The sequence below is a fragment of the Odocoileus virginianus genome, chromosome 19, assembly GCF_023699985.2.
Source record: "Odocoileus virginianus isolate 20LAN1187 ecotype Illinois chromosome 19, Ovbor_1.2, whole genome shotgun sequence".
Lineage (NCBI taxonomy): Eukaryota > Metazoa > Chordata > Mammalia > Artiodactyla > Cervidae > Odocoileus > Odocoileus virginianus.
This window is the reverse complement of record NC_069692.1, coordinates 22,983,507-23,009,147: the sequence shown is the minus strand read 5'-3', so window position 1 is coordinate 23,009,147 and position 25,641 is coordinate 22,983,507. Positions and strand designations below refer to the sequence as shown.

Below are 25,641 nucleotides of genomic sequence, written 5' to 3'. Positions count from 1 at the left end.
GCTGTTTTTTGTTCCCTTTTGGTGTTTTATGTTTTCTGAAAGATACCTTGGGATAAAAGGTATATGCTTTACCAAACATGAGCTGCTTCTACAATGGTATCCAGGTATTTAGCAGCTCCCCTGCCTGAACGAGGAATCAGACTACGATTCCCTCTTCTCACCTGGGACGCGGCATTGGGGCTGGTTGCTCCTCCAGGCAGAAATGGTGGTATTTATGTGCAGCAGGAAAGCTGAACAGACTTTCCGGGTGAAGCACTTCCACAGGACTGCGTGCTTTAGAAGAAGCCGGATGCTCAGCTGTGCCCTGAACACTTCCCTTTGGTGTGATGGACCCCAGACCCCTGCTGCCAAGTAGAGGGTTCCTAGCCAGAGGCTCTGAAAGTCTGCAAACTTTATACTGGATAAATTCATAGGAGCAACACTTCTAACTGTGGCCAAGAGAATATAAACTAATATAATTTGCATCTGCCAAATTCATAGGAGCAACCCTTGTTTCTAACTGTGGCCAAGAGAATATAAACTAATATAATTTGCATCTGCCTCGAAAGTGTCTTCTGCTTTTATTCAGGTGCACGTCATTTTTTCCTCTTCCGTCATTATGCTTAATTTCTGAAGAAAACTTCCACTGACATTTCCTCCAAAAATGTTCTTGGTGACAGAAATGGGGACTGTAATAGCAAGGAATTTTTTTGCTGTTGTTCTTAGGTACATAAACTAACTGAAGCAGGGGTTATTCTTCTAGAGACTGTAATATTATGACAGAAAATATTTCCTGTATAGTTTTAAGAAGCAGAAGCAAGAAAGACATCTCAACAGTCAATGTCTCATTAAATGGCAGTGCCAGAGCCTAGAAAAGGGTTAGGAACCTTTAAATCTCTTTCTTAAATCTAACCAGAGCTACTGTGTTTGGGGTGGAAAGAAAGATTGTAATACTAAATTACTCACCTTTCACCCTGGGGGCTTGTATTTACAGATCAGTAGATATTTGGGGAAGTGATGAACTTCCTACACGCACAGTGTGCTAAACCTTGGTCTGTGCTACTTGTGGGTGGAGTGTTCCTGAGTGTGGGGAACAAGTATGTCCTTGTCAGCTTGGCCTGCTACCTCTGAACTTAAGCTACATTTAGGGTAGTTAAACCTGCTGAGAAACAGCAGCATTTCTCACTACTATTTAGCTGCAAATGAGGCAGAAGTAGCCAGGTATTTTCTGAGAGATACTGAAGAATAAGTGTGTAAATTTCTATCAATTCAATTCTTAAAGAAAAACCAAGAAATTTTACTTTAAATAACAACTCATAATTTTTATTTAACAATTATTGTTAAAATTTAACAGTTTTAAATACTAATTGTCAAATAGTTGAAAAAGAGAATATAAATTAAAGGAGAGCTTGCAGTCAGGTAAAGTATTAAGAAGTAATAATGTGCTCAAAATATATATATTAATAAACCTGAAACTCTTATATGAATGATTTCTTAGAAAACTGAACAAAGAATAAAAACTTGAAGGGACCAAAATGAATAGAAAAGTCAAGATGAGCACTATATGTGTCTGGGTCTCATGTTAAATGAATTGGGTCCAAGAAAACATTTGTTTATTCAGCAAAACTGACTTTGTGCTATAAGCTGTCAACATTCACTCTGGTTGTCTTATCTTGCAGGAGATTTGTACTGAACAAAATATGAAAAGAACAGGAGGCGCATTCTAAGCGGGCCTAGTAGTAGTACAGTGGTGTGGTCGGGCGTTAAACCCATTGAATCTGGCCCCGTGATGGCCTAACGTTTTATTCCAGGTTTGCTGGAGTTTTCTCTCTTTTGTGTTTATAGATAGAGTAAAAAGGTATCTAGTAAATAATGCTAGGATTGGTCTCCTTAAATACAGATGGTAGATGGGAAGCATCAGGAAGTCTTTCTATCAGGGTCACAGAGATCTGGAACCTGGCCTGTCCTTCTGGGCCTTAGTTCTTTCCAGCCTTAAGGCTGTAAACCCAGTAGTTAGCCAGTCTGTCTGTCAGTCACCCAGTCGTGTCCGACTCTTTGCAAGCCCATGGAATGTAGCCTGCCAGGCTCCTCTATCCATGGGATTCTCCAGGCAAGAATACTAGAGTGAGTTGCCATTTCCTCCTCCAGGGGGTCTTTCCAAGCCAGGGATCGAACCCAGGTCTCCTGAATTGCAGGCGGATTCTTCATCACCTGGGCCACCAGGAAGCCCAAAGCACTAAGGAGCACTGAGGAATTCCGCTTCCATTTTAATGGAAATTGGGCTGGAGGAAAAGGTGTTTAAATAGAGCATAAACGATCAGAATGTGGAGATCATGTTCTTTAGGAAAAAATGTGACGCGCCAGACTTCTTTTTCAAATAACCAACTCTGAGTCTTAAACTAATTCTACCGTAAAGCCATATTTACTCAGCTATATAATACAATGGTGTCAGAAAAGAGACCAACCTGGATTTTTTTTTTCTGGCCTGAGCGACATGTAGGATCTTAATCCTCTGATCAGGAATCAAACCTGTGCCTCCTGCATTGGGAGTGCAGAGCCTTAACCACTAGACCGCCAGGGAAGTCCCGAACTTGGAGTTTAAAAGAATGTTTCTGATTGTGGGGTCAGAGTCACCTGGGGAGCCGGTCCCTGTCCTCAGGCGATCCTGCTCTGCACTGAGGTGGTGGGGCTGCCCCGAGGCCCTGCCAAGCCTGGTGTCCGCCAGTGAGCCCTGGGAAAAGAGAGCGGGTGAAGGTGGTGATCCACAGCACTGCAGTCTGTGGCCGCTCCCTTCCGTCCCTGCCCCACTGTCATCAGAGGGAACCCTCTAGGAGCTGTTCCATTGCCCCCTGCTACTTACTGCCCCCCGCAGACCATGGGTTCCAGGCTGGCTCCATCTGGGCTTACTAAACCTCCCAGCATCATTCACTTCATCTGTAAAATGGGGAAAATATTAGGGCTCACCTCATAAAATCACCATCTAAAGTCCTTAGAACATTGACTGCATTTCATAAGCATTAAATAAATGATAGTTTCTGTTATATGCATACTTTTAAAAAAGCTGATTCTTTTTAAAACATCTATTCCACCTAGTGAGTGAATGACACAATTTTAATTAGTTATTTGCCTAAAAAATTGAATTATCCGCTCCTTCCTTTTTTGTACCCACTGTACTTTGAATATACAACTAGAACATCTAGGATATTTCACGTGTACTTATTTACATAGTCAACTCTTCATAACCCAAGGGTACGAACCAGGTTTTATTCACATAGAATAGAGCACAGTAGCTGCCCAACGACAGGGAGAGTCCAGTGTTTGATTTTACTAGTTATTCTAACAAACTGGAAGCTCTGTGAGGTGAAGGATGGATCTGGCTGGCGTATCTTCATTATGCACAGGACTGACACCAGTCAAGTGCATATAATTTCAAAGGTAAAATTTTTAAATCATACGTTGGATGAGTGAATTTGGGCTGATATTCAAAGGACAAATATGTAATGAGCACTGACCAGGTACAAGATCCTTAAACCTTATTATATGTAGGGCCAAAGATGACTTTTGTACAGATTCTGATCTCAAAGAGCTTACAGCTGGGAAAGGAAAGTAAGTATATGAAAACCCTTACTTTTTTCTTGTCCCTTAATGGAAATACTGAGAAAGTGGGAGGGGAATTCAGGGAATATGATTGTGGGAGTTGATTATGTATATAAAATCAAGGCCAAGTGGGCTGGGGAGGTGACTAACCAGTAACCACTTAAAAGTCCTAAGCATGCTGCTTGGTAATTGTGATGTTCCCTTGTTCCGAGAGCGGAGCTGACACTGTGGTGTCTGTCCTAGGTCCTGTCCTTTCTCTTCATTGGTCTGATGTCCATGATGATTCCCCTGTGCAGCGTCTTTGCGGCCCTCATTGCTGTCTGCCTCATCATGGGTCTCTTCGATGGATGCTTCATTTCCATTATGGCCCCCATTGCCTTTGAGTTGGTTGGTGCCCAGGATGTCTCCCAAGCAATTGGATTTCTGCTTGGATTCATGTCTATACCCATGACTGTGGGCCCACCCATCGCAGGTAAATAATATTGTCCTAGCATTGTCTACTGTAGGTCCTGAGTCTCACATGTTAAATATATTATGATTTATTGGTTTCTGGTGTCTTGCTGTTGTCTTATCTATACGTTTTTACCAGGACCAGCAGATGGCATGCTGGAAAAATTTGCCGATGAGTCCTCTTACTCTCATTGATATCTTAAACACCCACTGAATGTATAGCAGTTAGCTTCTGGACTTGAGGACTTCAGAGTTCCTATGTTAGTAAGTGTTTTGGAGGAATAGGAAATGTGATTTCTTTCTATCAAGAGGTGAAGATTCTGAAAGATTTCTAAATATGTATGAACTGTGTAAGAGATCACAGTCCTCCCTGAGAAATAGTTAAATGAAAAGTAACACTTAACAGGAAAACCCAAATGTCCGTCAGTAGATGAACCGGTAAACAAAATGTGCTATATCCATACAATGGAGTTCTTTGGCCATAGAAAGGAATGAAGTATCATACTGGTACACACTACCAGGTAGATGAACCTCAAACATTATGCTAAGTGTGAAAGAAGCCAAATACAAAAGGTCACATATTATTCCATTTATGTGAAATAGCCATAATAAATTCAGAGACAGAACAGATGTGAGGGGATGGAGGGAAGGGGGATTAGGGAGTAACTGCATATTGGGTGCAGACTTTTCTTTTGGTGTGATGAAAATATTTTGGAACTAGAGAGACAGTGGTGGTTGTACAACATTGTAGACATACCAGATGCCACTAAAATGGTTAATTTTATGTTATGTGAATTTTACCTTTAGAAATCTTCTGAATGAATAGTATAAAGTTGTCTCATGTTCAGTATAAACTGGGTACTACTGTAAATTATAAGATTTGATATAAATATTATGAAATTTAAATGTAGGTACTGGCATCTGTCTTGTATGTGAGTGGCTCAGTGAAAGTTCAGTTCAATTCATTCTCATATTCAGAACCACACATATCAGCAAATTTGCCACTTGGGAACCTAGTCATGAATCAAGCAAGCAGAACCACTACTGAGCAGACCAAGTAAAATATAAATTCTAAAAATCACAGTATCCTTGTGGGAGAATCCTCCAGTCCTTCCCCTCTCCCCCAGGTAACAACCTGTTTTTACATCTTACATGCTTTGTTATGGTTCCAAGTCCACAGCAAGTTATAGGAAGCACTTTAGTAGAAGTGGTGTTTCTATTTGCCACTGGAAGTGACTATAACAGGTCAAGAATGAAGGGGGAAACAGGAAATTCCCAAAGTGGGCAGAAAAACACCAGGAGGTTCTAGGGATTACAGTATTACAGCCAAACATAATCTGTGTTCATAAAGATGCAAGGTTCAGTTATATATGGAATATTCTGATTCAGATAGGAAAAACATATATTTAGATATACTGTATGTTTTAGGTTTCTATTTGGAATGACTGTACACTTTTTTTTTTTTCAATGTGTTGGTATTTAACAGCTGAACAAATCCTCAGCTGTTTATTTAGCAGAGTCAGATACTCAGTGTGATGTGTTCCTGGAACATTTCTGGTAATAGGTTGTACAGTAAAAGTCTGAAACACTAAGATAACTTTTAAAATCTGGATTTTGTTAGAGAAATAGAAATAAAGAGAACTCTGACAGTTTTCAGAAGCACAGCCCTAGGATCTAATTAGAATACCACACCTATATTATTACATTTTCCCCTCAGGTGCTGAGAAACCTTAGTATCTTTCCAAAATGTATTTAACAATGTAACTTTTTCATCCCCTTATATTTATAAGTTTTCATGATATTGGATTATCATTTTAAGTAGTTTCATGTTATTTCATAAACAGGCCCAAGAAAGGTCTGAAAATGTAAACATTTTGAAGCCTGTGTGTATGACAGAGGTTTCAGCTTGGTGGACCGTCCACTTTGAGCCGAAACAGGACCTTAACACCATGTGTCAGAATACCCGAATGGCCTCTGAAGGGTTTTGAGAAAGCCAAAGCTCGACTGCAAGTGTTCTGTCCATGCAATGTCTTGGTAGGAAAACTCAGAAGCCTGTCACAGATTTGCAACAAGATTAAAGAAATGACATCTTTTCTTTCCTCCTATCAGAAAAGGTTTATCTTTCAAACCCATTTCCTTAGAAGTGTCTGCATCTGAGGTGTCTGCACTAGCCTGCGGGATGAAGATCCTAGGTTGGCAGTAGGCCACTAGGGGGACTAATCAGCCCTCCAGTCATACTTGTTCTCTCTTGGTGACAGTTTCTTCCCTTCCCAGGGTTACTCCATGACAAGCTGGGCTCCTATGACGTGGCATTCTACCTCGCTGGAATCCCGCCCCTTATTGGAGGTGCTGTCCTTTGTTTTATCCCATGGGTCCACAGTAAGAAGCAAAAGGAGGTCACTCAAGCCACTGGAGGAGAAAAGATGGAGAAAATGCTGGAGAACCAGAACTCGGTGTCAAGCTCGGCTGCAATCTTTAAGAAGGAATCTGACTCTGTTATTTAATGTCTTATATACCTCCACCAGACTGGACTTGCTTTCAGAAACTGAAGCAAGTTTTCCTTTTATATATGAATTGCAAATTTCTTATTTTTTTAATCACATCCTAGGAGTAGCACAATAATTGGGAAGTAGAACCCTCATTACTACGAGAACCATTCGCTGCCACTGAACAGCTAGCTGTCTGATATTTCCGTGAGTCTGAGGGCGGAGACTCAGACTCAGTTTTCATGTACGAGAAAACCTGTCTGAAAGTCAACTATCATGAGAATGTGAGGCTATCTCAGTAAAAAAGCAGCTTCGGAAACTGTGAATGCTATTTAGCTTGTACAAATACTTAAAAATACCTCAAGCTATACTGAAAGGGTTGTGGTTTGATTAGGACTGGAAATATTATTTGTCTCACATTGGTGTTTTTAGTTTTGGTATCTCTGTTTTAATTTCTTCTGCTATTTGGAAACTTCTTACAAAATTTAAGCCTGGATTCTAATATCAGATCGACTTAAGATTTCAAGCCAATGTAAAAATTGTTTGCCTGCTGTTAAATAAGCTATGAAAGTAAGTTATTCTGACTTGCTCCCGTGTCAAGGGACCGTCTTGGAGCAGGGGCTGACAAGGTATTCAGAATCAATATGTGAAATGAACAGGATACTGTTCATACGGGCAAAACAGTTCAGAAATCAGACATTTCTTCCATTTACATTTTCTCCCTTTGGATTTGCAGTGTGTTTTACTCAAGTTGCGAGAAACACCCCGGATTTCTGAATGTTTAAGTTGTAACAGTAAAATAGAATGACTGAAAGATATTCTAGCATTTTTAGCTTAGATTTTTTTCTGACTTCTGAATTTGTTGCACTAGGACCTGATATTTAAACAAGCATATTATCAAGTTGCAGTTTTAGGCATAAATGGGGAAAAAAGGTCTTTGTGAAGAAACTATTTCTGATAGGAAGAATTGCTTAAGTTGGTAAAACTTTCTGGCAAAAATTTGCATTCATATATATTTACCCTAGTGTGTTCCCCTTTAACACTGCCCGTATTTTTCTATTTATATATAAATATAAGAAAGCAATTAAAGTTTTAAAGATTTAAAGTTAAAACCAAAGTCATGACATGACCTATACTCAACTAAAAGAAAGAAACAGGAATGGGTCCCTCATCCTGAAATTATATTTTAGTATGTTTGTTTCTTATTTAGGTCTTTAAAAGTTAATAATACGCAAACTCATATTTAAACCCCCAATACGTATGTGTATTAGATCCTCCTCAAATGTGGCTCGTTCACCTGGGAAGGTGCCATGTTTTTATAAAACTCCTTCAGGACCCACCTGTTCTTAAATCCTTTGTGCTGAGAGAAATGCAGTCTCCCTACTTTTCTTTTCAGCTTGGATCGTTTGTGAAGGGCAAAGTCCTTCCATTCCTGTCTCAAGCTGAGGCTGGAGATGCCAGTAAAACATATGGATTTGCAGTTGTTGTTGGGGGAGGAGGGCACTCAGGAGGAAGAGCAAAGTGAGGCTGTAAGTAAACAACTAGGAAACCCACTAACTTTTTCAGTATCAGCTTTCTCAACCTGCAACCTTGAAGGTTCAGTATAAACACTAAATATGGAATTTATTTATAATAGAGCTCTAAACAATTTTGATCTGAGAGACATTCAGATTCATTCAGCTTACTACGTGATACACACAGCTGCAGCCTACTACTTCCAATACTTCCGTATTTCATATACAAACAGCCAGGGACAATCATCAAACCTGCCACTATAAAATACTTATTTTTTTCTATAGTTTCAGCACAAATTCCTGACTACCCCGTGATTTTACAGAAAGAACAGATCTGAAAAGCTTATTCTGTAAAGACCTTCAGAATGTTTTTCCTTTCATTATTTGGCTGATACTAGGGGAAAAAAGTAATTATCTGAAACTCAGGCTTGATCTTGTTTATTTTCCATAATAAAAAAGCAACGTGACAAGTAGAACATAACTTAGATCTCAGACTACTGTGTTTGTGTATAATATTACATATATGTAGTTTTCACTCCAATGGAATGTATCAAACAGGATCTATAACACGGAGAAGGCTCCACTAAAATAGACTCTTTCGGAGAGTGCTGTGCTGTAGTGATATAAAGTTAAAAGTATAGAAGATAAGATGCTGAATTACATAAAATCCATATTTAGTAATACGTTGTTTGGTACAAAAAGCTCTAAAAGTCTAAAATATACAACCTAAGAAAAAATACCAGTATTCACAAAGATTTGTTTTAGACCAAGGAATGTTACTTTAATCTTTCAAACTAAGGCCTAATTTCTAAAGACTGTTACTTAATTGCGGTAAAGTGACCTGATGGACACACATTTTGTTGTTGTTGTTGTTTAATCCAAGACACTTTTTTTTAAAGAATAGATAAAATCTTTAAAGAACTCAGCAAATTCTCAAATTTAAAAGGTTCTGGCATTTGAGGCCAGCAATATAAAGGAAGGGGAGCAATCATTCCTCTTCACACACAGTCTGGATGGGATGTTACTGTAACAGGATGCCCAAGGGTCTTCCAGAAACATTCTGGCTAAGGTTTACTGCAGTGGCTGTTGCTGGGATGCATCCATTTCAGTAATAATAAACCACCCAGATTACTGATACTATTTTCAAAATTCATCTCTTTAATCACAGTTGCAATGCTTAGTCTATAGCCTACCACCAGACCTGTAATTTCTCCTGAAAACTGCACAGTACTTGCACTGAGCTTCCAATTCTATTCATAAATAGAAATAGGACTTCATTTGCATTTCATGATCATACATTATCTGTTTATAAATGTTTGCAGATGATCCCATGGACTCTGCCCAAGTATGGGGAAAAAAAATTGCTGCCATTAGCTTCACCTTTCCACACTTTTAAAGTAAATGTACACTTGGTTGTAAAGTAAACATATGTTTACTTCTGGTAATTATACTCCTTTAACTGCACTTAACATTTAAATATGTGCCACTGTTATTTGTAAGCTGTCCCATGTTCAGATAACTTGATGATAAATCAAATAAGGCTGAACAGAAAATGTGCTATGAGATCACAGGCAGGCACCCTATAGCGTGGGTGGCCCTGAAGACTTCCTGGTGGCAAACTTTCACACCCTTTCATACCTCTTTTTGTATTATCTTTATCATTCTTTTCCCTTTTCTGCCCTACATCCTTCAAAAACCTGCTGAAGAGTCAATGAATATCCTTGCTTAGTTCCACTGGTTGCTTAGTTGCAGTACTTACTAGTCCTGGTGATTTCAGAGGATGGAACCCCATCCAATTTTGTGTAACCTAGAGAATGGCTTGCTCTCAGCTTTCAACTTAGAGTACTAATGGTACACTGGGAAAAAAATTATAATGGGGGGGTAATAAGTTTCATGTAATTGTCAACTTTTGTGTTAACATATAAAACTTTAAATATTTAAGGTAAATGCTTTGAGAGGAAAGTGTGTCAAGTTCTTAAGATATTTTCAGAACATACTTTTTTTACTTTAATTTTCATATTCCATTAAAGTTTTGCTAAATTGTAGTCCCGAGAACACACCCTGGAGGATGCCTGGGAATCTAGTAGGCCTCTGGGATGCAGTCTCTCATGCATCTGCTTTAGGCCTGGGTTACAATTTATGGTGAATTGTATTAAGAGTAAGTTCCCAGCGTCTAGAGATATGGGTGGAAAGTATGAGCAAATTAGCTCCAAAATTTAAAAATATGTGAATAATTTATTAAAACTATTCACACGTTTTCGAACTGAAAACTTCACTGTTGCTGCAAGGAGGGAGCAAATAATAAGGCAGACAACAGCAACACACAGCTTCCAGGCTCACTGAGTGTCTGATAGTCACAGCCATGTTCTATCACTTTACTCGTTGACAGAGACTCATGCTTCGTTTTAAAAATACACTGCAAGTGATAGGTTACAATTTTCAAGAATAAAGGGCCAAATCCCCATAGCTAAATGTGAAGCCTGCATATAACATAGACTCATTATTACCAAACTACCATAAATAGGGATTTTTATCAGATGACTGCTTAGGACCCATGAAACAATTCATTGCCACATCTTTGAATCACTCAAACCTTGATATTTGGGATATAGTAGCCTACTTTAGCTTTAGCTTTAAAAATTAATAATTTTTAAAAGTAAACATTAATTACCTTGGCCTCTATACATTCAAGGAAATTTCCCATGGTACTTTTTTTTTTTGACAGATATAAAACAGGAGGCTACCTCATTTATGAAACAAGGTTTCTGTTTTTTATTAGTATGCTGGAAAGACTGTGAGAATGAAATAAAACCTTTTCAAGTGCTTGATCATGACACTCAGATTGGTCATGGCAGTCCACCTACCTCAGCTTTCGGGGTCTACCTAAAAACCCAGCGTAATTAATTCCTGCATAATCAGTGAGTGAATGGTGATTCTGGAGACCAAAAGGCAAGGGAGTGTAGGCTGTTAAAAGGGGTCGAAATACCAGTAAAATAAAATGTGTTTTGTTCTGATAGACAGTATTTAAAAGGAAAAAAAATGGAATATTAACTAATATGGCCTGTGGATAATCTGAAAAAGGAAAAAAAGAGAGAGAGACAAACCTTATAACCTATAAACAATAATGAACAGTTACTAAAATGCATCATGAGTGGTTGTACAAATTACACCAGCAGCTTGACGATGAGGTCTTGTTTTCATGTTTTCTTTGGCAGGAAGATGGATGATCACTGACAATAGACTGTATGCTTGTGCCTTAGCCTTACAGCTTCCATGTTAAACTCCTGTAAGAAGCACTCCTTTCCAAGTGGATCAGGGACTGTGGCAATGAGTTTTCGTCTTACGGGAGCTTTTGAAAATGCTACCACTGAGTGTGGCGATAGTGTAGGGCTTAATCCACAAGTTCCCAATCTAATGGAAGAGGCTTCTTGCCATTCGATATGGTGGCCTCTAAGAAGAGTATTTTGGAGTTCAGTGTCACTAAGCATGCATGTGATATCACCATCTACACAAAGCAACATTTAGAAATCAATATCAGATAATATTTTCAGTGTCCGTTGGTCATTAAGAGTGAACCTGTTAAATATGTGTGTAAACACATAAACCTTTTCTACTGTTATCTTCACCAAATGTGATCTTCCATAGTAGGTTCTACAAAGCAAGACAGTGATAGGTCAACATATCTGTCGTAATTTAGCCTATACTGGAATATTATGTCAGGGACCCAGGGTTTGTTATCAAGTGCTGTATTTTCACCCCAGCCTATGAACTGACTGTATTTGGTGCCTTTTTTTTCCTACCAGAGAAAGATTAGATCAGGATTGGTGCTAAATTTCATGTTCTTTGCAAAATTATTTTTTTCTTTTTAAACATATATAATTCAATAGGAAATATATATGTCTGGCAGTATTATGCATGTTACATTCTGTATATATATCTGAGGGAAAACCCCCCCTATAAAGGAATTATTGAGTTCAAATCTACTAAAAGATATGTAATTTTTGTTAATACAGAAGGTGTTAGGGTACAAAACTCAAAAAAATGATCACCAAATGAAAACTTAATGATGAACACAGCCCCCAAAGGCAATGACTAAAGAAAAAGTCCCTGGTCAATGTTGCTAGCATGAAGTTAGCTATTCAAAGTATTCTGTAACTCTTATGTGAAAAAATGTCATATTTTATTATATATATAGTTATATATGTGTGTGTGTGTGTATGTATTATATACACACATACACACAAAATAGCTTTCTGTTGGGCTTAAGGAAATAATTTAAGCTATTTTTCAGGCTAAGATTAGAGTTTTGGGAGCCATCAATCTTAAAACCTGGACAATGAGTTACTTAAAAAAAAAAACCAAACCTGACATAAAGTATCATTGTCCATCTTTCAGATTTAACATAAAGAAATTAGATTAGAGACAATTGTGTCTGGGCCAGAGTCGGCAAATCTCAGACCTATAACTGGCTCTGAGCATTATGGTCATGGCTGACTGTGTGACATGCACCTAAAACTCTACCCCAGTCCATGCAGGTCTCTGGGTCCCTAACGTACCTGGGAGTAGGATTGAGAGGAAGTGGGGGCCACAGATTTGTATTTAACCTTGTTGTCTTTATAGATGTTGCCTTAACTCTATTTTTGTGAAGATATTAAAAATATAAGTTAGAAAAATACTATCGTATTTCTAACTAGGAAAACCAAACCTTTAGAATCTACTAGAATATACTGGATTCACTGTTAACGAATGATAATTCCATTCTACTGTTAACATGATTTTATGTAAGAGAATGGGGGCCTGTTAATCAGAAGTTCCAGAGGGAGGAGATTGGGTTAACCCATACGTACTACTATCTGTAACACAGGTAACTAGTAAGGACCTACTGTATAGCACAGGGGACCCTACTCAATACTGTAACGACCTGTATGGGAAAGGTCTAAAAAAGAGTGTATTTATGTATAACTGGTTCACTGTGCTGTAGAGTGGAAACCAACACAACATTGTAAACCAACTACACTCAAAAAAAAAGGTTACAGTTGCGTGAGATGAAATATCCCCTTAGTAATGACGTCTCATGTAATTGTTAATAATATTGTGGTTTGAGGACTGTAACATTATTAAGGCATTGCCCAATGCTTGATAAATTTGCATTTTGTCATTCTGTTCTCCTACATGTTTATTTTAGCTTGAAAGTTACAGCTAGCACAGACTGAACCCTGCAGTATTACTGAGAGAGAGCTTGGATATTTTAAGTATCTCCTAATAGACACTTTTTGTGTCAACTTGTTTTAATGTTTAACTGAAAACTAATTTTTAAATTATTTTGCATATTTTCAGAGTTAGGAAAAATATGTTTGACCTTAGACATCAAAACCAAATTATTCTGAGCGCATGCTGCAGAGTGACTCTGCTCTATGTATCTACACAGGATGCCATTTTTGGCACAGTAGTTATTTAAATATAGGTCACTTATGTGAAATGATTATGTTGGGTTTGATCAGTGTGCAGTATTTTAGTACTTGCCTTTTAAAAAATTTTATGTTTCTTTTTAAAGAGTATAATTTATAATTGATTTTTTATAATGTTCAATTTAATATAGATAGCCAAAATCTTTTTAATGAAAAAAAAAAAGCTTTGTAATCATTTGGAGGCTAAGATCATTTTACTGTGAAACAATGTAATATTCTCAGTTAATAAAAATTTTTTAGCAAATTTCTATAAGGCTTTGTGATTGTATTTATCAAATTCCCTGGGGAGGTGGGGGGGGGGCAAGAAAAAAATGACTAAAGGGAAGGAAATAGTGTGTACTGAATAAAAGAAATAAGCTGTATGCTTTTAAAGCTTCATATATGTATTGCAAGTGTTTTTGGGTATTGTTATTTCTCTAGGGTAGGTAGACATAAACCACAAGCACTGGATAGTCCAAAAACTATTTCTATTTGACATTCTTTTATTTATTTTTTTACAGTTGACTTAAATTACTGCTTCTTTTACTTACACTGAATAAACTTATTAAATTCAGCTGGTACTAAGTGATCTATTTTCACTGACAATTTCAGGGGGTGATCAAGACCAGGCTGGAGTTTTTTTTTTTTTTTTTAATTTCCTACTATTATGGATTACCACTTGGAGAAAAACTGATTGCAGTCAGAGGATGTTTATTATTTGATAAGACCTAACTACAAAGCAAGTCACTCTACTGATGTTTAATGGTGCTAAATATATTTTATACATCAATGTGAAATTTGCAGTATGTCATTGAATCTATTAATTATTTATATGCCTGCAAATAAGCACCAGATGTGCAGGCAATCCTAAGCAGGGTAAACGTCACCCTCTTGAGAAAATAATTTTTATAGGAAAAAAACAGAATTCTAATGTATATAGAAAACAAATTTTCTAGAGGTATATATAACTCAAAGAATTATCATAGTATCATACTTCTAGGGTTTAAAATTCTCTTGTTGTTTAGTTGCTAAGTCATGTCCAACTCTTTTGTGACCCCCGTGGACTGCAGCCTGTCAGCTCCTTTCCCCATGGGGTAGTCTACAAATGAACCTAAACTCAAAAGTTCTTTTTTAAAACCCTCAAGAGTCACCAGTGTTTTCTTGAAACTTACAGAAGCAGGAAACTCACTGCCCTAGAGGATGGTCTACTCTAAGAGGTCTTGCCTTCCGTGCTCACGGTCCAGCCCCACCACCTGTCCTTGTCTCAGTCACCTGCAGCCTCCCTGGTCACTCCTGCACACCCATCACGCGAGCACGTGGCTTTTGGTTCAATGTTCAATATTCATATGGAGCAACTTTATTTCACTCAGACTTAACAGGGACACTTGAAACCTTGTCTTCTCGGGAAGTTGCTTCATCTTTGGAACCTTCAGTACCAATATCCTGGTCTCTTATCACAGCTGATCACGTCATTCCCGCTTGCTAACTTCCCTCCGGCCTGCTCCTTAACTTTGAGATCTTCTTCTCATTAACTCCCCCCCTCCCAACCCCCATCCTCTCTCGACCAGTCAGATCTCTTCAGTCTTATACTTCATTTTTCTAACCCTTAACCCTGGGTCTGGCAAAGCTCCAATAATCTCCCTGAATATTCAGTTCATTAGCTGCCCTGTCTCTCTCCCAACCCCAAATTAAACACTTCCAGCTTCCCTCCTCAAATTATCTCTTCCCTCTTTTCTATCATCAGTTTTTCCCCTCTACAGGATCATTTCCATGGTCATATGCATATATATGCTATTCTTTCTTGCATTTTGGTGGTGGTGGTGCGGGGTGGGGGTGGGGGTTGTGGAGCAGGAAAGATTTCTTTTAAATTCACACGCCCCTTGCAGCTATTGCCTCATTTCTTTCCATTTACAATAGAAAAAAAAAAAAAAAAACCAAAAAATTCTTGAAATAATTCCCTCTCTCTCCAATTTTATCTCTATTTTCTTTTGAATCTGCTCCATCAGGATTTTGCCCCTACCATTCCACTGAAACTGCCCTTCTCAAAGTTACCACTGACATCCAAACCCCAAAATCAAATAGTCATTTTTCAGCCCTGATTTTATTTGAATGATCAGTAGCATGTGTTACAGGGAATCAGTTCCTGATCTCTGAATCAGCATTCCAGTATAACACACCTACCTGGTTTGTCTCTCATTTCTAGCTACTCCTCAGGTGGGTTTGCTGGGCCCTGCTCCTCTAACCTCTAATGCTGGGAATCCATCACAGTTTAGTTTCTGAACCTTGTCTCTACTCTATCTCCGCTCACTCCCTGGGTGGTCTCATCCTTTCTCAAGACTTGAATTACTATCTAAATGCAGATGGAGCACATACCTCTCTCTTAAGACTACAGACCCAACCTAACACCTCTAGAAGGATGACTACAAAGAACCTCCCAACTTAATGCATCCAAAACTGAGCTCCTGATGTGCTTGCTCTCCTGTACTTGCATTTTTTGCAGCTCTCTTCATTCCCGTTAATGACAACTTCATTTTGCTAGTTGTTCAGAGAAAAAACTTTGGAGTTATCCTTAACTCCTTGTCTCTCACCCACTTCCAGCCTACTATCAAACCCTACTGGTTCTACTTCCAAACTATATCCAGAATTTTTTCCCCGCTTCTCACTATCCCCACCTACTGAAAAAAGAAAAAAAAAAAGAAAAGAAAAAAAGCCTGGCATAGAATAAGTACTCAACAATTGTTGAATAAATGAATGGTTTCCAAACATGTTAGCATTAGCATATCGACTTCCTCTGCCTAGGAATATTTCACTAGAGGACTCAGCCAGTGCAGCTGGAGTGAGGCAACACCACGATCAGGACTGGGGATAGGCTGGCTGGCCCCAAATAGAGGAGGCGGCCCACAGAGTTGGGAACTTTGATTCTCTATGTGGGGCTTTTGGAGAAGGAAACGGCAACCTCACTCCAGTATTCTTGCCTGGGAAATCCTGTGGACAAAGGAGCTGGTCCATGGGGTCGCAAAAGAGTCAGACATAACTTAGTGATTAAACAATAACAACGGGGCTTGAACAGGTAAGTAAATAGATTGCAAATAAAAAGAACCAGGTTTCTACCACAGGAGAAGGGAGGTACATATCTGGAGAGGTGGAAGGCTGGAATAAACACTGTGCTGATGGACTAGGACTGGCAAATTCTAGTGTATATACATAACACATATACATAGGTGTGTGTAGATGTTGTGTTCATAGTTATGCTTCCCACCTCCACCCACTGAGGAGGGACAGTGACACCCCAGAAGCAATGACTGTGTCCCTATATTCAATCTTGTAACAGCAGAGACTCAGATGATAGATATTTGAATAAAGATAGGCCCCTGTATATATTTTAAATCTAAATTATAATGCTAGCATGATGGAGTCAAAGATGACACTCATGGAAAGCCTTCTAATTTTATAGAAGAAAAGCTTGTCTTCAGACATTAAACAAGAATAAAAACCACAGACAATCCCCTGATCCACAGATAATTGCCTTTATCATTACAGAATGTGTCCCTTAAGACTCTATCTGTAAAAATATTTTGTGAAAGTGAGGAAATATACATACTATTTTCCAACACACTTTCCTAACTTCCTGACTTTTTACTGATGTTGTCAGGTGAAAAAAAAACAAAATCAAACTGGCTTAAGTCAAAGGGTGAAAAATTCAGGTGCAGTGTGAAATCAGACAGCTAGGATCTACGGTCAAATGACGTCATGGGAGCTATACCCTTGCCATCTCCCGACTACTTATTTTTCTGTAGGCTTAATTCAGGTAAAAACTTAATTCTTCCCAATGACTCTAAGCCATCCTTTTCATCAACTCCAGCAGAGAAAAAAAAGGGCTTCTCTTACCCAATATTTTGGACAGATTCCTGGGACTGAGACATACTGGTCCAACACAGGTCAGGAGCCCAGCTCTAAACCCATCACTGAGGCTGGAAGACAGAATATGCTGATTCAGCCAGGCCTCAGCCTCGGGCTACTTGAAGCTGGCTAGTGCTCAACCCACTCCATGGAACAAGAGGAGAAGTAGGCTCCCTTCTAGGAAAACTGGGGTTCTGTTGTCTGAAAAAGGGATGAATGGGCTCTGGGAAGGCATAACAACAGAAGTTTACCACATATATCAATTAATAAAATTCTACATCTTTTTTTTTTGATAGATGCACAATTATCTCATGAGACAGATGAACAATTAATTTGATGTAACGCTATTATTGGCTACCTAGAGTAGCTTCAGTTCCACAATAATAAACACTGCCGCTATGAACAAACTAATAGTTAAATTTTTATGCTCATCTTTATTTCCTTTAGGCTGGATTCCTAGTAGTGGGATTTCTAGGTGGAAGGACAAGAACTTGTGATTTTTGCTGTTTTACCAAATTGCATTACCACATGTTTTCTCTGTACCTTTATAACACTAGGTATGATTATTATGTTTAGGATTATTTTTAAAAATCCTAAAACACGAAAAATTTATAGGTTAAAAAAACCCACTCATTGTAAATTTGCATTTTTGTTTATTTTCCAACTATGATAAAATCTACTTATCATAAAATTTACCATTTGAACCACTTTAAAGTGTGTTGTGGCATTAAGTACATTCACAGTTGGGTAATGGTCACCAGGCATCTCCTGAATGCTTCAATCATCCTAAACGGAAACTTTGTACCCATTCCCCAACCCTCCCTCCCTCCATCCCTGTCAACCACCATTCTATTTCTGTCTCTATGAATTTCATCATGCTGTGTTGTGTTGTGCTGTGTTGAGTTGCTTAGTTGTGTCTGACTCTTTGTGGCCTCATGGACTGTAGCCTGCCAGGCTCCTCTGTCCAGGGGAATCTCCAGGCAAGAATACTGGCGTGGGTTGCCATGCCCTCCCCTCCAGTGGATCTTCCCAACCCGGGGATCAAACCCAGGTCTCCCACACTGCAGGCAGATTCTTTACTGTTGATCATGCTAGGTGCTTCATATAGTGGACATACATGGTATCTGTCCACATTTGCATTTTTGTGACTAATTAGTGTAAATCTTTTTTCATAAGCTTCTCAGTCACGGCATTTCTTCTTTGGCATGTTATGTTATAATCCGCTGTCTATTTTTCTATTGAGGGGTTTCTCTTTTTCTTATTGGTTGGTGAGTGAAAGTGAAAGTCGCTCAGTCATGTCTGACTCTTTGCAACCCCACAGACTGTACAGTCTATGGAACTGTCCAGGCCAGAATACTGGAGTGGATAGCCTTTCCCTTCTCCAGGGGATCTTACCAACCCAGGGGTCAAACCCAGATCTCCTGCATTGCAGGCGGATTCTTTAGCAACTGAACTATCAGGGAAGCCTATTGGTTTGTGAGTGCTCTTCATATATTATGTGAGACTCTAATAAGCATTGGTAAAAGTTTCCCCAGTTTGTCTTTTTACATTTTTTTCAAATTAAAGTTTTCACTTTTAGAGACTCTATCATTGTTTATATGTTTAGTAAGGCCTACCCTTATTATGTAACTATATTTTAAAAATCCCTTTTAATAGCTTTATGGCTTCATTTTTACATTAAATCTCTAAACTCTGATTTTTTTTGAAGTATGAGGGAATGGCAACCCACCCATTGCAATTATTTTGATGTGCAAGCTAGGTCCTCCTGGATCACAGTGTACACCTGTTCCTGTGAATCACGTTGAGGTTTGATCTTTGTTATAGACCTAGTGACAATAGAGAATGGCTGCCATGGGTTTTAAGGAGAAGGAAGTTTTTTTCAAGGCACCTGTCCCAGGTGACATTATCACATCTATTAAACAGACTGACCTCTTTTAGATACTAGACAGCAAGCAACTTTTATTGGTAAGGGAAGTTCTGCCACCTAACAATGACCATCCTTTATCACAGTATGTCTATAAATGTTTTGAAGCTTAAGAACAAAGGTAGTTCATACATGAATTTCTTACCATGTATGAACTTTTAATATGAAGCATCTTGTAAAAGAATACCTTATCTGGAATCCTAATAGCATACAATAGAAATGTCACTGTCTTCTGTTGCCCCAGTGAAGGAACACTATTTGCCAAGCTTTGAGGCTGACATCTGACATGAGCAGTTTTCAATTAAAGTCTTATTGTACCCAGAGGGTACTCTGGAAATCTGTGAGGGTGTCATTTAGTGGTCAGCTGTCAGAGATGCTGGACATCCTACAATGTATATGGTTGGATACAATGTTGGGTAGTCCCACAGACTGTCAACTTTTGAATGTCCTGCTAAATATTGCGTGAAAAAAGCTGGTTTTTTGTAAGTATCTGAGCTTAGATTCTAACTCTCTTATACATGAAAACAAAATTTTTTGCATAGTTTCAATAAAACACCAAATTTGCCAAGAGCATAAACTATTACGTAACTCAAGGGATCACTACGTTTTGCTTTAGTTAGAACCCAACAGTGGGTCTTCATTTTGGAAAACCATCAAAGGAATAGCACTCATGATATTTGAGTAGTCAGTACTCAAGTTATCTAAAACAACTTAAGTCTGCATCTATAATGTGGCATTCACAGCAATTTGTCTATAAGAATATACTTATTTAGTCTTTATTTCATTAATTATAGAGAAGTATCAATATTCAATTGAATATTTCAAGTTGGCTTTTATATCTTTGCCCACAAATGAACAGTTATTGTATGCTCATTTTGTTAACATGTTTTTCTTTAATGAAGCAATGAAACCATCAAAATTAAGTGACCACTTTACAAGGAAGCATGGTGAAAAGCTGGCAAAGATAACAGCATTCTTCTGACATAAGGCACTCTGAAGTTTGAAAACTGTCTTACTATTTACTGGAAGGTATAACAAATTTTTCCTAATCAGAAAGACAGTTTCATTATTTCTTTAAGAATAACACAAATGATTGCAAAATGCAAGCTTCAAGACATTGGTCTTGGTAATGTCACTGAATTCCATGAATTCAGTGATTCCACGAATATGACACCAAAAGCACAGGCAAGAAGAACAAAAATAAACAAGTGCAACTACATTAAAGTAAAAAACTTCTGCACAGCAAAGAAGACAATCAAGGTGAAAAGGTAACCTACAGAATGGAAGAAAATATTTGCAAACCATATATGTGATAAAAGGTCAATCTCCAAAAATACATGAGAACTACAACTCCTATGGTACCTGCCATTAACAGTAATGTACTGTGCATTTAAACATTTGTTAAAAGGAGGAATAAAGCAACTCTATACGAATCTGCAATCATCTACAGATAGAACCTGAAATTTAAAAAAGCCTTACAAATGACAATACTGTTTGATATTCTGTTTTAGTGGTTGGATGAAATAGTTAAGCATTTTAACTGGTTTTAGTTTCCTTATTTTGTAAACTGGGACCAGTAATAACTACTTTTCAGCTGAGAATTATATAGAAAGTGCTTCAAGGTTTTATACTCTCCAAGAAGTAGTAGCTTAATTGGTATGTGTGCATGTGTATGCGTGTATGTGCTTTTTCCTAAATGTTTAATAGTAAAATCACCTTTAAAAAGAATATACAGGTCTATAATCCCTTCTCTGGCAGCCTTGGTTGCACATGTTTCAGAATCCAGTTTTTTTTTTTTTTTTAATGGGAAGGTACTATAGCAATATATTGTCGATTTTATAATACTCTCAATGGATACATAATAAAACATTAATATCACATTCTCACCAAGTAAATAAAAAATCATTAACAGCCTCATTCATATCAGCTTGGGTCAGGTTTTACTGCCAATTAAGTTTTCTTTTTCTTTCACTAAGTGTTAAATTTAGTTGTGTTGGGTCTCTTGCTGTGTGCGGGCTTTCTCTAATCGTGGTGAGTGGGGCTACGCTCCAGCTGTGCTGCCCCAGTTTCTCTTGCTCTGGAGCATGGGCTTCGGTGGTTGTGTCACGGGGGCGTAGGAGATGCGGCTCTCTCCAGACTGTGGGCTCAGCAGTTGTGGTGCATATGTTAGCCTGTTTTCCTCTGCAGAGTCCACAGTAGCCACACTCTCACTTTTGGTTGCTTTATTTTCCTGATATATTGATTTTGGCTAATAATAATACATACAGCAAAGATTTTTATCAGTACAGTCTAGGAGACCATTAAGACAGTAGATTCAGAGAATCCTGCAGCCCTAACTGTCACAATGCATCCAGCTAAAGAAAATTTTAAGTTTGTATTTTTAAAGAGAAATTAAGAATCAGTAAGTTTTGATTTTTAATAAATTAATTCCATCAGACAGACACCAATGTTAGGTCCTTTCAATGCTATTTCAAACTTTTTAAAATACATAGCACAAACATGAAAGTTATCTTACTGAAATTAAATCTTTGAGTCGGTTTTAACAGGCTGGGCTTTTTAAAGAAAGATCATTTAGTATACTGATAGAAATAGTTATGATGACACCTAGTTTTTCATGATGCACTTTAAGAACTGATGAAACTTATCTGATAAGTAAAAAGGATGGTCCTTCCAGAGAATAAAGATTAAATAGGTCCTAAAAGTCCAGTGTTCTTGCCTGGAGAATCCCAGAGACGGGAGAGCCTGGTGGGCTGCAGTCCATGGGGTCGCACAGAGTTGGACATAGCTGAAGTGACTTAGCAGCAATAGTCATATGTAGTCCCTAAACATAATCCCAACCTCTCATTCTTGTCCAAAGTAAAACTTGAAGTTGAAAGATGAAAAATCTGCCTCCCTGTTGCTATTTCACAAATATGCCAAGGTAGGATCCTACTAGCCACTAAGACCCAGATATTTACTTTCTTCATAAATTGTCATAGATGTTGTAAAATATCCATTTTTTCCCAAGGGAATCAAAACTATTTTTATAAAGAAAGGCCCATCAGTGTTTTTATTTTTCTTGAATTGTCTTATGAGAAAAAAATTATCCTCAGTAATGGTTTAAAGAGAAGCTCGCATGAAGCAATGTCCTATTTTAATCACCTCTTTTTAAAAAAAGGTGGTGAGTGACCTCTGGAGGCAAGTGGGAAAAGTATCTGGCTGCTTTCTGGAGTGAAGTGGGTAGAATGAGAAAACAGATCTCTTCCTTGGAGAAAAAAAATTATTTTGATGTTTAATCAGGGTGAAATTAAAACATTTAACTTTAAAATTAGTTTACTGAATCTCAATGCAGGAAAGCCTGGAGTGATGCAGTCCATGGGGTCATCAAGAGTCAGACACAACTTAGTGACTGAACAACAAAAAACCTCAATTATATAACATTTATAAAGTATATAATACAATGTTTAATGCCACAGTGGGGAGAGAGACCTAAGGTCCATAGTTTCCATCTCACTGAGCTTACGATCTCCTAGGGAACTAAAAATAAGTGTTGAAATAACCGTAACACAAGCTAGAATGTTCAGAACATTTAGGAGTAGCATGGCTACACAGGAATTCAGATTTTTGGTTAGCTTGTTCAGAAAGTCTACTACATTCAACAAGCATTAACTGAAGACACATTATGTCCCAGGCACTATGCTAAAGACTAAATAACACAGAGTAGCCTTCTTTTGGGCATTCCTAGTATAAAAGGGAAGTTGACACATAAATAGGAAAATTCTGTATTTATGAATTTATGCATAATTCTAGTAGGCCACTGGCTACTTCACACAGGATTTTCCTATTTATGTGTCAGAGGGAAACTAAAACAGACCAGAGACCAAGAGGAGCATCAGAAGAGACTTCCTAGAGGAAGTAACACCTCAGCTGACTCTTCAAAGACAGGGAGGGAGAGTTCTGGTTCAGCGCTGGCATCGTAAGCCTACTCCGGCCCATCTCCACTCATGATGAAATACAAAGAGAAAGCACCCAAGGACCGCTAAAAGTCAACAAAGGGGCGGGGGCGGGGATCAAGACTTAGAGAAAAGAAACCTGCAAGGCAATGAACTGCCTGGCTTTCCCCGCCTTTTTTTTCTTGTAGCTGTGTTCTGAGTAACTGAAACTGATGGAAACCCCATCTTTCTGGTCCAAGGAACTGAGAAATGGAGACTCTGTGGACTGGAAAGTGAGTGGGGAGGGGAGAAGGGAGAGCTAGAAAAGGTGACCCCTAAAATCTTGCGTATGAACCATCTAAACCCCTTGCGTTTGCCCCTGTGCATGTGAGGGACCCGAAGCAGCACAGAAACAGCTCAGACGACTGGTCTGAGAGGTAAACCACTGCCCAAGTCTCAGATGAACCCGGGAGCGCTGCATGTTCGGGACTGGCCCAGAGCAGCACAGTACCGGCTTTGACAACTGAACTGACATTGGCACCTTCACCCACACAAGGCCATAGGAAACTTGCAGCCTGAACTTAATAACCAGGTTGACGGCCTGCTTAAATAAACATTCTCCAGAGGATTTTAACAGGACCCAGAGTCTGCACAGTATAACTGACACAATGTCCAGGATAGAATAGAAAATTACCTGTCATACAAAAAAACTAGGAAAATGTGACCAAATTCCAAGGGGAAAATGACAAGCAACAGACACAAACTCTGAGATAACACAGTTGCTGGAATTTTCTAAGACTCTAAAGCAGCTATTATATGCTCCAGGAGGTAAAGATGAATGTAAAGATAGGCATCTTTAGCAGGGAAAAAGAAACTATGAAAAAGAACCAGGTGGAAATTTTGAACTGAAAAGTACAATATCTGAAATAAACAAATTCACTGGATGGGTGCAGTATACTTGAAGATAGAGAAATCAACAGTGCTTATCTAAACTCAAGAGCAGAGGTGGAAAAAAATGGCTAGGAAAAAAAAAAGGAACATGAGCATCAAGGACCTTTGTGACTATATCAAAAGATCTAATGTACAAGTCATTCAGAGTCTCAGGAGAAGAGAAAGAAATGGAGGCGATCTGGATTTGTCCTTAGCAATTTGGACCTAACCTACCTCTCCCATATCATATTTTATTCTCTTTAATATATGTATACGCCTTTTGTTTCAACCCCATTAAACTTAGAGACATATTCCCTGACTCGGAAATCTAAAACAGGTTCTCTTAAAGTCATAGCACCTGTACTTTCTGATGTACATGGGGAAAGTACTTAATGACCAAATTGATGGGGCTGGGCTGCAAGGGAAATGATGACAAGCAGGTGTGTATAATCTGGGAGTTTACCTGGATGAGCTAAGGATTAATTAGGTGGAAAAGAATATTCCAGATAGACGACAAAGAGAAATACACATTTGGCCTGTTTGGTCAAGGAGCAAAAGGAGACAAAAAGCTAAAGTAGGATACAGAATATAAGGTTTTTCCTTTTCCACTGGTATAGTATTATCCAGTTCAGTGCTTCATGCTCAGTCGTCTCCGACTCCCTGCGACCCCATGGGGTGCAGCCGGCCAGGAACTTCTCTGTCCATGGAACTTTCCAGGCAAGAATACTGGAGTGGGTTGCCAATTCCTACTCCAAGGGATCTACTGAACCCAGGGATGGAAACTGCGTCTTCTACGTCTCCTGCATTGGCAGGTGGATTCTTTACCATTAGCACCACCTGGGAAGTTACTGTTAATTCGGGGATTCTACAAATCCATGCCCTGTTCCACTTCCTTACAACAATGGAAATATTTGTGGAGATTGGGGCGAGTGTGTGCTGGAAACCGCAGCTTTGGCTCCAGATTTCTTTTTTGAGCTACTGTTACACTGTTTATGAACAGCCACTGATTCTATGACTGACCTTGGGCAAGTTGTTACTTTCTATGACTCCATCCTCCTATCTGTAAAACCAAGATAGTATGGAATTTAGAGTGTTGTTAAAGGGATCACTTAAGATCATACATGAAAGTTTACATAGTGGCGCAACAAATGTGGAGTGACAGGTGAACGACAGATCAATAGTCGACAGAACTCAAAGGAACTAGGGCAGAACTGTTGTAAATTTGTATAAGAGAGAGTTCTTGAGGTTTCCTTTGCCCCACCCGCCCCACAAGGAGACCCGGGGAGCGGGTGCGAAGCCATACCTGGCGTTTCTCGGCCAACAATTCCTCGTGACGGCTCGGCGGCATCTTACCTCCTGACTCGTCCCAAGCTGCAGCTTCAGCTCGCTCCGCCGCGGGGCGCCCGCCTGCACGGCCTCTGTGGGCTCAGCTAAGTGTGATGCTGAGGCCTGAGAGAGACGTCCGGTCTCCGGGGCAACCACATCAACTTCCGGTTTGGGGAG

The 25,641-nt window shown here is 38.8% G+C and overlaps 1 protein-coding gene and 1 long non-coding RNA gene across 6 annotated transcripts in view; one reads left to right on the top strand and one right to left on the bottom strand.

The window, feature by feature from the left end:
* Window positions 1-13,747, top strand: part of SLC16A10 (solute carrier family 16 member 10) — a 118,399-nt gene extending 104,652 nt beyond the window's left edge. The window contains exons 5-6 of one of the 2 annotated variants that reach the window (XM_020890380.2): window positions 3,820-4,048; window positions 6,301-13,747. In XM_020890380.2, the coding sequence (XP_020746039.1) occupies window positions 3,820-4,048; window positions 6,301-6,530 (459 nt within the window). In that variant the 3' untranslated portion in view covers window positions 6,531-13,747. Of the gene's footprint in view, window positions 1-1,658; window positions 2,331-3,819; window positions 4,049-6,300 lie in introns of those variants that run through there. The other variant, XM_070449955.1, reaches the window with a different exon arrangement.
* Window positions 1-25,626, bottom strand: part of LOC110135373 (uncharacterized) — a 48,364-nt gene extending 22,738 nt beyond the window's left edge. For 3 of the 4 annotated variants that reach the window (XR_011481900.1, XR_011481901.1, XR_011481902.1), the window contains exon 1: window positions 25,442-25,626. This is a non-coding gene — a long non-coding RNA (uncharacterized lncRNA). Of the gene's footprint in view, window positions 1-2,382; window positions 2,914-25,441 lie in introns of those variants that run through there. The other variant, XR_011481899.1, reaches the window with a different exon arrangement.
* Between the last annotated feature and the right edge of the window lie 15 nt (window positions 25,627-25,641).